We start from the raw sequence: 17,531 nt of genomic DNA on the forward strand, positions 1-17,531 counted from the left end.
CTGAGCAATGAGAAATCATTTTCACAATTATGTTAAGAATTTATAAGTGATCAATTAAATGTTTGTAGTGTACCTTTTGTCAAAATAACAGCAGATGCCAAGTATAGCATTATTGTTGTAAAGTATCACATCTAGTAATGTTTGTTCAATAGGCTGTTTGAATTTAGCCCAGACGTGCAAGTAAAAAGTGTACTTAATGAAATGCACACTTCCAACATGTTCCATCAATCAGGTTTGGGTTCAAAGTAGGACAAGTTAAGTAATCCATTATCATCAATAACATAATATTGCTAGTTATGCAAATAAGTAAAACGTGTTAACACATGTATGTAATGCAGTAGTAGAATTATTGACTGTTTTAAAGAGTGCTTAAAATAAAGTTTAAAATATATAATATGCAATAGTCTGATCAATTTAACAATGAGTCCTGGTTTGAGCTGTGCAAAACTGGTTACCCAGCTGGTTTTGAAAACGTTCGCTTTGTTTTGCGTGCTACAACTCGTTTTTTGTGTGCTGGTGTTTGCTTTGCGTGTTCCTGAATTCTCGCACAGTGAGTGACTGGGCATTCATTGCCGGTCCAAACTCGCTGACGGGCACTTTTCTGCCTGGCATGCTTGTTCTAGTATGAGTTGAATAGGGTGCAATACAAACATTGGATCCCAATGACACGGAGGGGAGGGTAACTTAGTCCAGTGAGTTTTAATGGTGTGTTGGTCCTGCGGTGAGTATTAAACCTGTACGTTTTCTTATCAGAATAGTGTTTTGAGCGGATTTAATCTAATTATTTGAAATGCTTTGTTTATAAACTTGCTTGTATTGTGGCTTTTTGGGGTGGGAGGGTATAGCAGGCGGTTAATATTACGCTTGGAACACCTGTTAATCTTAAAATGGGCACCATAATTACAGCAGTAAACATTTTACCAAACATCAGGACATCAGTCTAATACAGCATCTGTGTATAGAAAAGGGCTACTTTTAAATTGGCATATCTTTTACAGGTGACCGTGGAAGATGGCAACCTAAAAAACCCTACAAAAAAAGGTGTAATGGTACTTAACACTGTTTTGAGTAGTTTTATAGTAGTAGGGTGGCCGTGTCCAAAAAAAAAAAAAAATAGCAGTCAACAAGGAAACTAAAAAGTGTTGTATAATAGTTACAGGTGTACAACATCTACAAAGAAAACGATGGGACTCTCCGGTTGAATGTATTGTTGTTGTGGCGCAGTTCTAGGTCTTGTGTACAGAAATGTCTTGGAGTGACACATTCTTCCCAGATAACCCCAGACGCCGAGAGGAGGTGGTGCGCCTGGGTCAGCAGCTGCTCTCCCTCATGGAGCATAACTTTTGGGCCACCAACCGACTGGCCACACTGCTCAACCGGGAAATGAACACCGGCCTGCGGGAGATCTCTGTGGACAAGCAGAAGACCATCAAGGAGAACTGCGATATGCTGATTGACACCATCGGTAGCATCCAGGCGCAGGTGGCGCAGATTGACAGCCGCTTGAAAGAAAACCTGGAGCCTGAGCTGTATCAGAAACTTTACAGCCTAACTGTGCCTCTTTCTGATCGCATCCACATCGCCAGCAGGGTGCTGAGCGGCGCTTTTGGCGTGCTGGGCTCGGGCGTCACGGTTGCCGAGCTCATCCACAAGGGGGCAGTGCTCGGCCGCATCGTGGCAAGCCTAGGCCGGGTTGGCACCTGCGCAGTGGCCACAGTCGTCTTGGGAGTTTTGGGGTTGGGTGTGGACATGGTCGCTAGTGCCATCCTGGGCGCCATAGAAAGAGAGAACCTGGAGAGAGTCATCCAGGAATACAGCGAGGCGCTGGAGGAGTTTAGACCAGCCTCCGAGCAGTATTTGGAGAATATTGGCAATGTCATAGCCAGGGTCCAATTCAAACGGGGGCACTAACAGCAGCCTTTTCAACCCTGGACACAGACGGTGCCAACCTCTCCATACATAGGTGCTGAAGATGATTGTAATAGTCTAATACAGCCAATAGCAGGATATGTTAATATTAATAATGGCATTCTATAAATGGTGTAAAGAGACTGCTTATTATGAATTTTTATTTAATTTGTTTTTAAAATGTATTTGACTTCCATGGAGACTTTCATAAATTAAATGTAATATAAAGTACAAATGTGCTGTGGTGGAGAGTATACAACACACTAGGGCTATAGACAGAGTTTAAAACTACCAATCCAAAGATAAAAGGACAAAGGTTTTTGTATTTGATCTGTCATGTCATTGGGGTTTGGAGCTTTTGTACTTTTAAAATTCAGCCAAAACCCATGGTTATGACAACATCCCAGCTAACACACAACTAGTGAATTACGTTGCTACGATGTTGTGGCAACATTGCGTGTTAGCAGGGCTCACCCTTGATTTCATAACTCACACTGTACAATAAATGTGGACTAAAGCAATAGTAATGTAATATTGACAGATCCACATTTTCTTCAGGATTTCATTCCTGGTTTATGCCAACTGGAATGTTTGTGTCCCCGAGTTTCCATTAAATTAAACAAACCACTTCCAAACCTGGCAGAACAAATAAACTGTGAACTCTGTAATTGTAAAGCTGTGTCTTTATTGGAAGATTATTTTTGCCTTCATCACTAGAGGCATTCCAATGCCTCTGTCAGCTGTTGCACTGTATACCACCGACTGCCACTGTGGAGTAGCTGCTTCTACATAAAACTTAAAACATAAACATAAAAACTGAGTGAATATATTTTTTTTAATAATATTATCAAACATTACTAAGATCATCAAACTGGCCCTGGGTGGGTGTCACAGGTACCACAAAGAAAATAAATCTCTGACATCACACATTCTTAGCATTAGAGGGATGTAAGCAACCAACAACATGAACAGACACACGACCGTCATAAAGTGTGCTGTCTGACTATCCAGTTCCTTTCACAGCCCCAGCAGCATCACTAGAGCATTGTAGGATGGATGCAGCTCTCACTAAGAACACAGTGAATCTCACGGGCTCCGCGGTAAGACTGGGTTGCTGTTATGCAGTAAACGTCGACTGATTATGTTGAAAGGCTTGGGTAATCTCTGGCATGGGGTTTATTCTGCTATAATTCTCATTTGATCATGTTTTGCATTACTTTCTGGTTAAACAAAATTGGACTGTGCAGAGGATTATTATTATCTTTGTACATTGTATGTGGAGAGATCTAGACCTCTTTGTGTTATCCGTAGTATGGAAACAGAGAGGAAGATGATGCACATTTTGCGCTCACATGCCAGTTTCAGTTGCATGTTTAAATGGGTAAAACTGAATTACAATTTCAGTGTCCACACCACTATCCAATGATTGTAACACTGTTCCTAGTCCAATGCACTCCAAGCTAAAAACAATCCAGTACAATGCAATATAAGATGGCTTTTACATATAGCACATATACACTCACCTAAAGGATTATTAGGAACACCTGTTCAATTTCTCATTAATGCAATTATCTAACCAACCAATCACATGGCAGTTGCTTCAATGCATTTAGGGGAGTGGTCCTGGTCAAGACAATCTCCTTAACTCCAAACTGAATGTCTGAATGGGAAAGAAAGGTGATTTAAGCAATTTTGAGCATGGCATGGTTGTTGGTGCCAGACGGGCCGGTCTGAGTATTTCACAATCTGCTCAGTTACTGGGATTTTCAAGCACAACCATTTCTAGGGTTTACAAAGAATAGTGTGAAAAGGGAAAAACATCCAGTATGCGGCAGTCCTGTGGGCGAAAATGCCTTGTTGATGCTAGAGGTCAGAGGAGAATGGGCCGACTGATTCAAGCTGATAGAAGAGCAACTTTGACTGAAATAACCACTCGTTACAACTGAGGTATGCAGCAACGCATTTGTGAAGCCACAACACGTACAACCTTGAGGCGGATGGGCCAAAACAGCAGAAGACCCCACCGGGTACCACTCATCTCCACTACAAATAGGAAAAAGAGGCTACAATTTGCACAAGCTCACCAAAATTGGACAGTTGAAGACTGGAAAAATGTTGCCTGGTCTGATGAGTCTCGATTTCTGTTGAGACATTCAGATGGTAGAGTCAGAATTTGGCGTAAACAGAATGAGAACATGGATCCATCATGCCTTGTTACCACTGTGCAGGCTGGTGGTGGTGGTGTAATGGTGTGGGGGATGTTTTCTTGGCACACTTTAGGCCCCTTAGTGCCAATTGGGCATCGTTTAAATGCCACGGCCTACCTGAGCATTGTTCCTGACCATGTCCATCCCTTTATGCCACCATGTACCCATCCTCTGATGGCTACTTCCAGCAGGATAATGCACCATGTCACAAAGGTCGAATCATTTCAAATTGGTTTCTTGAACATGACAATGAGTTCACTGTACTAAACTGGCCCCCACAGTCACCAGATCTCAACCCAATAGAGCATCTTTGGGATGTGGTGGAACGGGAGCTTCGTGCCCTGGATGTGCATCCCACAAATCTCCATCAACTGCAAGATGCTATCCTATCAATATGGGCCAACATTTCTAAAGAATGCTTTCAGCACCTTGTTGAATCAATGCCACGTAGAATTAAGGCAGTTCTGAAGGCGAAAGGGGGTCAAACACAGTATTAGTATGGTGTTCCTAATAATCCTTTAGGTGAGTGTAGAACAAAACAATGCAGAAGATTATACAGTCATGCAAAATCCAGTAGGATACAAGATACAGCTACTGTAGGTAGAGGAAACATGAAGTGCAAGCATGTAGAACTAAGATTGAATTCACAATTGTAATTCCTGGAATCCCCAATCCCCAATTGATAGATTCCAGTCTCTGTAACATGGATAAAGTTTGACCCCATGGGCCCTATGGCTCCGGTGCAGTAGCCGTTTTAAGATGCTCATGCGAAGAAACATATTTTCCAATATGGCAGCCAAACCATGTACCCTATGAACTTAATCTTTTCTGGTTGTAAGTTTAAGACATGGACATTAACTTATATGTGAAGTTTCATGTGTGTACTGTATTGCAGTGTGCAGAAAATGTGTAATGTGCATGGCGTGGCACATGTGTTATCTTTCATTGGCCCACAGTAGCCAAGTTTTAAAGTGGAGCAACTCACCTTGAACAAACTTGGTAGTGCTCTGTACTAGTGTCAAGCATGCCAAATTTAATTATTATAGGCATTATGGTTCTGAAGAAGAAGTCACTAGAAGTTGGAACCAATGATGCGACATCACTGCCAAACTGTGTGACACACTGACTTCTGATGAACTGCCGTAATAGTAGGGTATAAGGTATGTATGTGTATGAAGTTGCATATGCTTGTGTCAAGACGTTTTGGAGAAGAAGATTTTTGTAGCATGGCGTACCTTCGCCACTAAACACAATATGGCAGCTGCACCATGTGACCAGCATTTGTAGTTTTCACTGTGATTGACCACTGGAAAGTTTGATGAGTTTATATGCATGTATGACCGTTTTAGGGGCATTTGAAATTTTGGTGGTGGAAGAAAAAAAAATAACTAGAAGTTTGCATGCAACTTTTACATTACATTACTTTACTTTATTTGTCATTTAGCAGATGCTCTTATCCAGGGCGACTTACATTTGTAACCATTTATACAGCTGGGCATTTTACTGGAGCAATCTAAGTGAAGTACCTTGCTCAAGGGTACAACAGCACTAGAGCCCTGCATTTCAGCCCGAGCCTGACGGGCCCGTCTTATTTACACCCCTCGGGCCGGGCTTCAGGACAATTTTCACATCATAGTCCACACGCGGGCCGGGCATCGGGCCTGTTTTAGGCTCCTCCTCCTTTTTATATTTTAGACATTAATTAATTAAAAGAAACTATGAGAAGTTGATGATGGTAAAACAAACATAGAAAGATGTTATATAATCTATCACACTGACACGCATGACAGTCTGCTCACGCACACAGGTTTCCCACGGACAACACGAGAGCATGCTACCGCGCCTGCGCAGACCGGCTCGCATGGTGTTAGTGTCCCCGCCAGCGGCAGCAGCAGCAGCAGCGTGTCTTCAGCGCAGCTGGAGGAGGACAGAAGAAAGCAGGACTGGATTGAAACCTCCACTGTCGGCCGCTGGCTGCTTGGTCGTCACTTTAAAAAACAAAAACTTTAATTTAACAAACAAAAAATGCTCCAAACATTTTTCTAAATTAACTTAATAAAGAAACGAAAATAAATATAACTACTTTGCCATTAAAAACAAAACTGAACTATTTTAATGGCTGCAACAGTAATATAGGCTGTGTAATGGGAAGAAAAAAAAAAAAAAAAAAAAAAACAGGCTCCTGTCGGACTCGGGCCGTGCAGGGCTTTAGTGACGGGCAATTTAATCACTGATTAGTTAATTATTGTATTTGTTTATTTAACTTTTATATTGTTGTGTGCACTTTAAATTGATTATGGTTATTTTCATTTATGCAGTATGTTTATTACTTCCTTATTTTGGTTGTGTTTTTTTTTTGGGGGGGAGGGGGGTATAATTGGGTTATTGGGTTTTTAATTGTTTTATTGTTTGTCCGGCCCAGTACACGCCACCAGATACATTCTCACCTGGACCGACCCGCATAATGTCTCCTAATCACCTTCACCTGCACCCTGGTTCTCTGCTTTTGGATATATAAGCTGAGAGGGGTCCTTCAGCAGCAAGGCACACAGAGGGTCAAAGACAGAACTGCTTGTGAGGTGGTGAACAGCGGGACGTGGAAACAAAGCCAGTGCTGGAGAGGGGAGCAGTGGAGGCTTTTGCGGGGCTGATGAACTCTTTATCTTCCAGTGGATTACAAATAGTACAACGGAGACTCTTAATCCGGAGACGGCGATGAGATATATTAAGGACTTGGCAGCAGAGCAGTGACAGCGAGAGCTTCGAGCAACTAAGTCCATGGGTTTTTTGTTGACTGTGTGACAGTGGTAATTAGTGAGAGCACGAGTGAAGCGGCTTTGAACATGGAATTTAAGAGCCATACACATTAGTACTGTTGGACTCTGCTTTATTTGGAACTGGGTGCATCCCCTCTTCCCTGGTATTCGCTACATTCAGTTATAGTTGGAGAAAAGCGAATATTATTGTGGATCGTATTGCAGAGTCATGGCAAGGAATGAACTGTGAACATTGATTGTTTTTCTCCTTACCTGAGGTCTTCCATTTCCAGTTTGCGGCTGTCCATTTGGCCAACTGGGAGCTGTCGGGCGGCGAGAGAGAATGAGAAGTTAGAACTGACTTGCCTGTGTGATGGGATTGTTGATCATATTTGCGAGAGGAAGAAGAAGAATTATTGGTGTGTTTTGTACTGGAGATATAATTGTATAAGAAATTGTAGTTTTATAGGATTTTATTAGAAAAAGGAAACTTATTTTTTGATGGTTTTATTGCCCTTCTAATTAAAGGCAGTTTATAATTCTGTTCATTTGGGCTGCGTAGTCGCCTATAAGCACCCCCTAGGGGGTGACACTAGTACAATCTATCAAAAACCGCAACCTAGAATATCTGAAAGTTGTTCATAGTTGTTGTTATTATAATTAAAACCTGAGGTTCAGGGGTTTTGGCAATGCTCAGCAACTTTACACCAACCTACAGTGTCACTTCTCTTGCATAGAAAATAAGTTTGCTACTATAAGGGTATGTACAAAGTTCTCCCCCCCACTATCTCATTTCAAAATAAAATGTTAATATAAATGAAGATCGGTATTTTTGATCAGTATAAAATGTTATAACAATAACTGGGTTCCAGAAGTGGAAAGAGTACTGAAAAATCCTACTTAAGTAGAATTACTGTTACTTTGATGAAATTGTACTCAAGTACAAGTAAAAGTACTGGTATAAAAAAACTACTCAAGTAAAAGTTGCTCATTTAAAAAGTACTTGGAGTACAAATTACATAATCACTTTTAACAAAGTGTTGTCACATGACCTCCAAGCAAACACTAACCCTATACAGCTCTGGAAAAAAAAATTGAGACAACTTAACATTGATTTCTGAACTTGGACTGGTTTCTTAATTTTTCCCCAGAGGTGTGTATGTGTGTATTTTTATTTTATTATTATTATGGCCAGAGTTCTATTGATTTAAAAGTTTATTTCTAAAAAGCTGTAGCTTATATTTAAATTAATACAAATAAAATCACAATACCTACTTACCCAGAACACAAACAAATGTGGATATAACTTTGTCTGCTATCTCCACCTAGATGCACTCGCACCACCTCAAACTCAACCTCTCCAAATTAGATTTTTTTTTCCCCCACTCTTCCTCACATTCTGCCGATTTCTCCATCTCGATCCCCTTGGAATCCATCACACTCTCTCCTTCTTCCGCTAAAAATCTAGGAGTCACCCTTGATCCTGCGCTCTCCTACACCCAGTACATCACCACGCTGACACGCACCTGCAGATTCTTCCTGAGCAACATACGCTGAATCCGTCCCTTCCTCACCCACTACTCGCCTCAGCTGCTCGTCCAGTCACTGGTCCTCTCCTGCCTGGACTATTGCAACTCCCTCCTGGCCGGCCTGCCTGCATCTACTACCCGCCCGCTCCAGCTCATCCAGAACTCTGAGGCTCGTCTGGTATTCTCTCTGCCCCGATTCGCACATGCTACTCTACTGCTCCGCTCCCTCCACTGGCTCCCGATACGGCACGCATTCGGTTCAAGACACTGACCCTCACCTACTGCTGTCTCAACCACACAGCACCAACCTACCTTCAGTCCCTTGTCTCCCTATACATCCCCTCCAGAACACTGTGGTCTTCCAGTGCCCAGAGGCACAGCTTATGACCAGGCAAGCCAGGCAGCTGCCTGGGGCCCCAAGACTAAATGGAATCCACTGCATTGACCGCAACGCAACGCTCCCCCCCCTGCTCTCACTGGAGAAAACTCCGTCTGGAGCTTACGGCTATCGATTTAGTTTAATTTTACAAATTGTGAAAACAAATAGAAAATGTTCTGCCTAGTGCCTCCACAGACTCTAAAATCACCACTGCTATTGCCAGAAGATTAACTCTGCCTCCTCTCCACTCCCCTTCCTCCAGAGACGCTCCTTCTCATCCCTGGCCCCCAAATGGTGGAACGACCTTCCCACTGAAGTCAAAACAGCAGAGTCCTTGACCTCCTTCTGGCGGTAACTCAATACACATCTTTTCAGACAGTACTTGTAATATTAGTCCCTTACTCTCCTGTTAAATAGCACTTTGCAACATTTTATCATGCATCTTGCGTCACTAATCCTTGTATTATTGATTTCCCTTTCCTGTAGCCCTTGACTGTGACCTAACATCATGACTGCACTTAGCTTTTACTTTCCAGGATGTAAGACCTCATTATTGTATTTACTTTTATACATTGGAATGTGTACAATGTATTATGCTTTGGATTGCTTGTATTATGTAAATTTGAATTTGTAATGTTTGATGCCTTGAACTGAACTATATTATTGAACCTTGTATTGCACTTATTTTGTAAGTCACCCTGGATAAGGGCGTCTGCCAAGAAATAATAATAATAATAAACTCACTGGTCAGGACAGGAGGCCATATTTGGGACAGAATAAAATGAATGACAAAACGGAATGCCCATTGATTACAATGGAGAAAACAACAGGATGGCCTATATCTCCAAATCCCACACAGGAATCCCAAAATTCCTGAATAGACTTTCTTTAAAATAACCTCATATAAAACATAAAAGGGGAATGACATAGAATGACAGCCGCTTTCGATGGAATGGCAGGCCTGGAATATCGAAAACGCACTGAAAACATAGCACAAATAGATTTGACTGCCTGTGTGTGTGTGTGTGTGTATATATATATATATGTGTATATATATATATACACACACACACACACACACACACACACACACGTCATCTACATTTATGTACACTGCAAATTCAACCTTATCTGAAAAAATAAACTGTGTAAATGGGCAACATAACATAATGTGATGAAGTGAAACAATTGTAAATAACCCTTAATAAAGTGTCTGCATAGAAATATTAACAAAGAATTTTCATAAGCAATTAACAGCAATAAAGACAGCATTATGATAATTAACTGAATAACTATTTTTACATGCTTTTATATTCAATTATATTGTTTATCCATTTCTGCACAGTAATTGCCATTTAATTACTTTCTCAAGTACTCGAGTACTTTCTATTTTATTCCATTTGAATATTAGAGCAATAGGTTTTATGAAATCAAATATGAAGTATTGTGCATTTTTCTGCGGTAGATAAGGTTTGTTTAGTTTTGAAAGTAAATTAACCAATCAAATGAGAGAGGGCATGGTTCTTTGTTGTCAATGCAAGTGGTATCATGGAGCTTGCCTTTTGAACAAACCATACAATGTCCAAGGTATTTAATCTGTGAGACCTCCTTGTAAATCAATAGGTGTGTCTGTGCAGAGGTGGAAAGAGTACTGAAAAATCCTACTCATGTAGAAGTACTGTTACTTTGATTAAATTTTACTCAAGTAGAAGTAAAAGTACTGGTATAAAAAACTACTCAAGTAAAAGTAAAAAGTAGCTCATTTACTTTTATCAAAGCATTGTCACATGATCTCCAAGCAAACACTAACTCTCTCTCTCATATATATATATATATATATATATATATATATATACAGTGAGGGAAAAAAGTATTTGATCCCCTGCTGATTTTGTACATTTGCCCACTGACAAAAAAATGATCAGTCTATAATTTTAATGGTAGGTGTATTTTAACAGTGAGAGACAGAATAACAACAAAAAAATCCAGAAAAATGCATTTCAAAAAAGTTATAAATTGTTTTGCTTGATAATGAGGGAAATAAGTATTTGACCCCTTCGACTTGGTGGCAAAACCCTTGTTGGCAATCACAGAGGTCAGACCATTTTTGTAGTTGGCCACCAGGTTTGCACACATCTCAGGAGGGATTTTGTCCCACTCCTCTTTGCAGATCCTCTCCAAGTCATTAAGGTTTCGAGGCTGACTTTTGGCAACTCGAACCTTCAGCTCCCTCCACAGATTTTCTATGAGATTAAGGTCTGGAGACTGGCTAGGCCACTCCAGGACCTTAATGTGCTTCTACTTGAGCCACTCCTTTGTTGCCTTGGCTGTGTGTTTTGGGTCATTGTCATGCTGGAATACCCATCCACGACCCATTTTCAATGCCCTGGCTGAGGGAAGGAGGTTCTCACCCAAGATTTGATGCTACGTGGCGCCGTCCATCGTCCCTTTGATGCGGTGCAGTTGTCCTGTCCCCTTAGCAGAAAAACACCCCCAAAGCATAATGTTTCCACCTCCATGTTTGATGGTGGGGATGGTGTTCATGGGGTCATAGGCAGCATTCCTCCTCCTCCAAACACAGCCATTTGAGTTGATGCCAAAGAGCTCGATTTTGGTCTCATCTGACCACAACACTTTCACCCAGTTCTCCTCTGAATCATTCAGATGTACAGGCCCTTCTGAAGTTTGCCAATGAACATGTGCTTGCTTGAGCAGGGGAACCTTGCAGGCGCTGCAGGATTTCAGTCCTTCATGGCGTAGTGTGTTACCAATTGTTTTCTTGGTGACTATGGTCCCAGCTGCCTTGAGATCATTAACAAGATCCTCCCGTGTAGTTCTGGGCTGATTCCTCACTATTCTCATGTTCATTGAAACTCCACGAGGCGAGATCTTGCATGGAGCCCCAGACCGAGGGAGACTGGCAGTTATTTTGTGTTTCTTCCATTTGCGAATAATCGCACCAGCTGCTGTCACCTTCTCACCAAGCTGCTTGGCGATGGTCTTGTAGCCCATTCCAGCCTTGTGTATGTCTACAGTCTTGTCCCTGACATCCTTGGACAGCTCTTTGGTCTTGGCCATGGTGGAGAGTTTGGAATCTGATTGATTGATTGCTTCTGTGGACAGGTTTCTTTTATACAGGTAACGAGCTGAGATTAGGAGCACTCCCTTTAAGAGAGTGCTCCTAATCTCAGCTCGTTACCTGTATAAAAGACACCTGGGACCCAGAAATCTTGCTGATTGATAGGGGATCAAATACTTATTTCCCTCATTAACATGCAAATCAAATTTTTTTGAAATGCATTTTTCTGGATTTTTTTTGTTGTTATTCTGTCTCTCACTGTTAAAATACACCTACCATTAAAGTTATAGACTGATCATTTTTTGTCAGTGGGCAAACGTACAAAATCAGCAGGGGATCAAATACTTTTTTTCCCCTCACTGTACCTTGCACATGTCCACACTGAATTTCATCTGCCAGGTGTCGGCCCACAACTGAATAATATCTAAGTCCCTTTGAATAACCTGTACTGCCAAGATTGTATCTGCCACCTATTTTAGTATCAACTGCAATGAGAAGGCTGATGTACACCAGATGACCGGGACTCATTTGCATGCTAGGTCAATATTTATTTTGCAACTCTCAGATTTAACATTTAAATCAACTATATAAAAGCTACATTTGTATTGTGATGTTTATTGTATTTATTAGATTTAAGTTAAAATTACATTTCAAAGTTAAAGGTTCAGTTTGCAAATCCCAGATTTAGGATTAAAGTAAAATATTTTGTTGAACAGCAAATTTTTCAAAACTGAGATGTACCCTTTACATTAAATAATTTGAAACATATCAATGATAAAACGGCTTCATTTATTAAATCTTGAAAAACTAAATATTTAAGTTAAATCGTGAAAAGACACGTGAAACAAAAATGCATTTTCACATTTGGCACCTCAAATCGCTGGTTATGCTTATTGTATGTTTCGTCTCCTGCTTCCAGGGGGAAACTCCCAGAGGATAACCACATGTGAGCTTGCAGTTACGATTTAGGCTGAAATTGTAACCTAGGGTATGCACTGCTCCTATTAATCCCATTTCAGGCCGCAAATGTAACACCCCTTTTGCAGTTACCACCTGGACACACTGGATGGCGGTTTAAAAAATATTGCTATATTCATACTTATATTAACCTCCATGCAACCTCACAAGAGCTTCTCAGTATCCACTGGGCAAAAAACAAGGAGTGCAAAAGAGAGAGAAACAAAGTGAAGTAGACTAATACAACAGTTTAGGAACCTCCTCTTTGGCAATGACCCCATCCGATAATTTGACCGTGATTGTGGGTGAACCTGACCCCATCTTTTTGGCTTATTGACTGTGACAATTCTTTTGGATTTTCAATTTGGACCCGTTTGTTGTTTTGGCTTTTGTCCGCCATGTTGATTATTAGTTTAGCAGGGATCCGTTTACACTGTGTAGGGAGGCTCAACAAGGAGTCAGAGTTTTGTTTTGTTTGTTTAAATAATATGACTCCCGTTGTACGGCAGCCTCCCCCGAAAGGTAACACTGCCCTTCCCCATGTTACGGTAAATGAGCGAACAATAAATACCATTGTTTGTTATGCTACCAAACAAGAAGTGAAGTTAGGAAAGTGGGCCGGGCATCGCATCAACTAGGAAATCTGAGCGATTGCTCACAGTGCATTATATTGTATATTATATAAGTAAATATATTAGTAGCATAGTAGCATATATTTTTTCTTCTGAATAATTGTGTGTTTTTTAACAAGACAATCGTACATAAAAATCTATTTGCAAGCAAGAATATACATAGCAAAGGCTAAAATACATCTCATTGCACGTGTCCCTTCCCAAACAAGATCTCAAACCAATTATGTAGACTAAACATTTAATTTGAAATGGGTCTGAATTATTTTAAAGAAAATATCAAATGTCTTGCTCAGACGGAGGAGTGGGACCTCCAACACCACAGTCCAGCACCGATCCGCTGTACGACAACTGCGGTCCCAAGTTGGAGCTATCAGCACTTAATCACAGACCTACCCCATGCATGTTATACAAATATACTGTAACATCCAGGGGGGTTCCAGCCACTGCGAGAATCAAACACTGGTGTCCCATGCCACAGTGCAGCGACATTACTGCATCTCATTATAAACCTGAGTTCAACAACAAACTCCACACAATCCACCTCTTTAAGCTATTGCCATTTAGTGGTGGGAGTAGGTAGCTCAGGTAAAGTTCACAATGAAGTACTCACAGATCACAGTGCCCTTCTGGTCGCTGCGGTAGTGTGAGGATGCTTCCCACAGCTCCCCGTCCTCACTGAGTAGGCGGGACCGCACTGTGAATGGCTTATCCGGAGGCAGATACTGGATCCCAATTTCTATTGGCTGGTCCACTAGAGCACGGCTGGGCGTGGCAGTGACAGGGGCGGGGCTCTGTGCGCTCTGATGAGGAGCCGCATTTCCACTGGCCGCGTTCAGCTGCCCTCAGCGGGCCCGGCCTGTATCTGTGACCTGCACTAACCCGCAGAGCTTCCACTCAGTGTCGTGGGTCCGAAAGGTCAAACCGCATCTGGGACCGTCGGCATTCTGGGATTTAGTGTTTTAAACTGGAGGCTGAAATACCTCTAACATTAAAATGCAATCAGCTTTGGGCTGAAATGTTTTTACGATATGTAACACAGTAGAAATCGGGACACATTGAAACAATGTATAAAACAAATTTCATCACTTAAAATTTCACCTAGTTTATTTTACAAATATATTTAAATATATTTAAGTCCGAGGCAGTCCTTTCTTCGGCAGGATTTTCGCGATCTGTTCAAACACTCTTAAATGTCTTTCTGTGCCAAGCAATTAATCCTGTGTGTCACTTTTCCACCGTGCATTAATAACTGCTCCAGATGAATCGTTTCCCAAGGTAAACACAACATGTTCCTTCTTGTGAAAAGTTTCCAGCGCATCTCTCGCATCGAGAGCGGCCGCCATTACTGTAGTTACAATGTCAGAGTGGACGCGCTGCGTCAGGACGTCACAGTACGTGCCGCGGACCAGTTTGGGGCTCAGCCGATACGATATACGAAACTGTGCCTGCGCCTGAAACTAGTCCAGCACAGTCGGAGTGCAGCTGAGCCCTAGTGGAAACCACCACGGCCACGCTGAGGTGCAAATAAACGTGGCCAGTGGAAACGGGATATAATAGTCCTGAACTGCTGCTCACTCTTCCTGCTGCCCAGGCTCAATGCTTAATTTCAATGTTCGTAATTCCCTTACCCATGATACCGCTGGTCTTCTTGAAGCGGGGGAGGGTGCAGGCATGGATGGACTGGGAAAGCCCCTCACATACCCTGTGACACACACAAGGAGAGCACACATTGTCCTTGGGGTGCCGAGCGTGCACAACAGTGTTCTGAGCCTCAGTACACTGTGGTAAATGAGCGAACAATAAATACCATTGATCACAGTGCGGTCACTACAGCAAAGTCTGTTTGATTTTGAGAACACTCCCTGAAAAATGGAAGATCAAGGAGGTAGGCCCAGAACAGTTTACTATTACCATACATCAACCAAGCAGTGACGGGGAAATTGTACAACAGAACATTTTGTAGAACATAGTACAAGAAAAAGCCTTGGCTGTGAGGGTGTGCAACATGCAATGCACTGTTGTGCTTTCCATGTCTGTTGTTTCAGACAATTGTGTCAAAAGATTTGCCCTGGACTTACCGAGGGGTGACCAACAAGAAGTAGATCAAAGAAAAAACAAAAAGCACGAACACAGTGAAAACCCATATGCAGAATGTGGTAAACCTAGCGATGTTGGGCAAAGTTAACTTAGGTACCCAACTGTAAAGACCTATAGAAACACAATTCAGAAGCACTATGAAGAGGTATACAGGAACAGACATATTTTGTAATTTACACACACCATTACTCTCAACTCTCACTCACACATCCAGAACACATACTGAACCATACAAAAAGTTTGAGTTATTTGAGTTTAAGCACATTTGAGTTTATTTATTTTTGATTTATTTGGGGTCATATTATTTATTTGAGTTCATTCAGTTCAGTTCAGTGATTTGTTGTTTTGTCGTTTCAAGATACATTTTTTATCATCTTGATATAGCCTATGTTTAATCTGCTGTATTGTGAATGTTGATAAGTTAAATGGACTTTGGGTGTGCGTCTTCCTCTGTTCTTCATGATAAGTTAAATGGAAAAAATTGTTTCAATATAACATGTTTTTATTTTACCCTGGGCAGTGTCTATCTATTTGGGAAGGGGGGCGCTTGTCAGGTCTCTGCCCCATGGAACAAAAAACCCACCAGCTGCCACTATAGTTTAGTCCTCTCCATTTGTATACCAATCCAATGATAGTGGAGTTGTGTCAAATGTTAACCAGGATCAATCATGTACGGTTCGCCCTACAACAGTGCTGGCATGTGACTATGATGTTGTGGGAGTGACAGAAACATGCCTTACAGAAAATGATGGGGATGAATACAGTGAGTGATTTTTTTTTTTTTTTTGAGAAAGCCATCAGTCAGCTCCTTCCCTCTAGCGAGAAAGAAACACCATCAGTACACACACCCCTCTCCCCGGTTGGAACTGCGGACAGAACACCGGCAGCACCAGTTGGGGGGGGGTTTGGGGAATTTATTTTTCTTGCCTATGGCGGCAGAACATCCAGGGCCAGGCATTTGAACCATTTCCGCTCAGTGACATGTGGAAGGCACTGAAAGCTGATGAAGAGGTACAAGAGTTGTACCAACACCTTCTTAGCGCTACTGAAGGAAGTTCTCAAACCTCAGACATAACTGCTAGTTATGTGATCTTAGAGGATAAAGTCTTCAGAAAAGTAAAACAATCCCAACAGGGTTATCGCTATCAAGTTTACATCCCACATGCCTTGCGGTCTCAGGTTCTTTCAGCATATCATGATAATCCCCTGAGTGGACACTTTGGGAGATAAAAAACTCTGAAGAGGATCCAGAATGTTGCCTTCTGGCCAAAAATGTGGCGAGATGTTGCAGGTTACATTCAAGACTGTAAAACATGTCAAGTGTTTAAACCGGACAATCAACTACCTGCTGGAAAAATACAACAAACTGAAGTGCATAAACCATGGGAAATGATTGGATTGGATCTCATGGGACTCTTGCCACATAGCACGCATGGGAATACACAATTGCTTGTTATTGTGGACTACTATTCTCGGTGGGTTGAGTTGTACCCTTTACAAAGAGCCACCGCTGAAGTCATCAGTAAGATTCTTGTTAAATAAATATTTGCTAGATGGGGAACACCTGATTACATCCTTTCTGATCCTTTCCACAATTTGTGTCATAAATTTTACAGGAAGTTTGTGATCAGTGGCTTGTAGTGAAAAATTAACAACCACATATCATCCTCAGACAAATTTGACTGAACGAGTTAATAGGACATTGAAGCCCATGATTGCCTCTTTTGTTGGGGATCAACACAAAAAATGGGTTCAATATCTAGCAGAATTCCGTTTTGCTATTAATTCAGCCATACAAGAGTCAACTGGACATTCTCCTGCAAAAGCCAACCTGGTTCGTAATTTGGAAGGACCTTTGGAGAAAACCTTTCGATGTGCTGTTAGCCCTGATAGTACTGCCTATGATGTACTTGCCCATTTGGCACAAATGCATCATCAAATTTGTGAAAATCTGGCTAAAGCAAAAGTTTGACAAAAAATAAACTAC

The 17,531-nt window shown here is 41.5% G+C and overlaps 1 protein-coding gene and 1 long non-coding RNA gene across 2 annotated transcripts; one reads left to right on the forward strand and one right to left on the reverse strand.

Moving 5' to 3' along the window:
- Positions 1-423: 423 nt before the first annotated feature.
- Positions 424-2,659, forward strand: LOC136752692 (single-pass membrane and coiled-coil domain-containing protein 3-like). The gene is made up of 2 exons (XM_066708210.1): positions 424-721; positions 1,225-2,659. Exon 2 carries the CDS (start codon positions 1,246-1,248, stop codon positions 1,909-1,911), a length of 666 nt encoding a protein of 221 aa, XP_066564307.1. The 5' UTR covers positions 424-721; positions 1,225-1,245; the 3' UTR covers positions 1,912-2,659.
- LOC136752693 (uncharacterized) lies at positions 2,580-14,134 on the reverse strand. The gene is made up of 3 exons (XR_010817339.1): positions 14,058-14,134; positions 7,145-7,194; positions 2,580-6,103 (listed from the first exon to the last, which is right to left on the reverse strand). It is a non-coding gene; the product is annotated as an uncharacterized LOC136752693 (long non-coding RNA).
- Positions 14,135-17,531: the final 3,397 nt, after the last annotated feature.

The sequence above is a fragment of the Amia ocellicauda genome, chromosome 7, assembly GCF_036373705.1.
Source record: "Amia ocellicauda isolate fAmiCal2 chromosome 7, fAmiCal2.hap1, whole genome shotgun sequence".
Taxonomy (NCBI): domain Eukaryota; kingdom Metazoa; phylum Chordata; class Actinopteri; order Amiiformes; family Amiidae; genus Amia; species Amia ocellicauda.

What these genes read in the sequence shown, in the direction of transcription:
- LOC136752692 (XM_066708210.1), top strand. Translation starts at nt 1,246, where the DNA reads ATGTCTTGGAGTGACACATTCTTCCCAGATAACCCCAGACGCCGAGAG.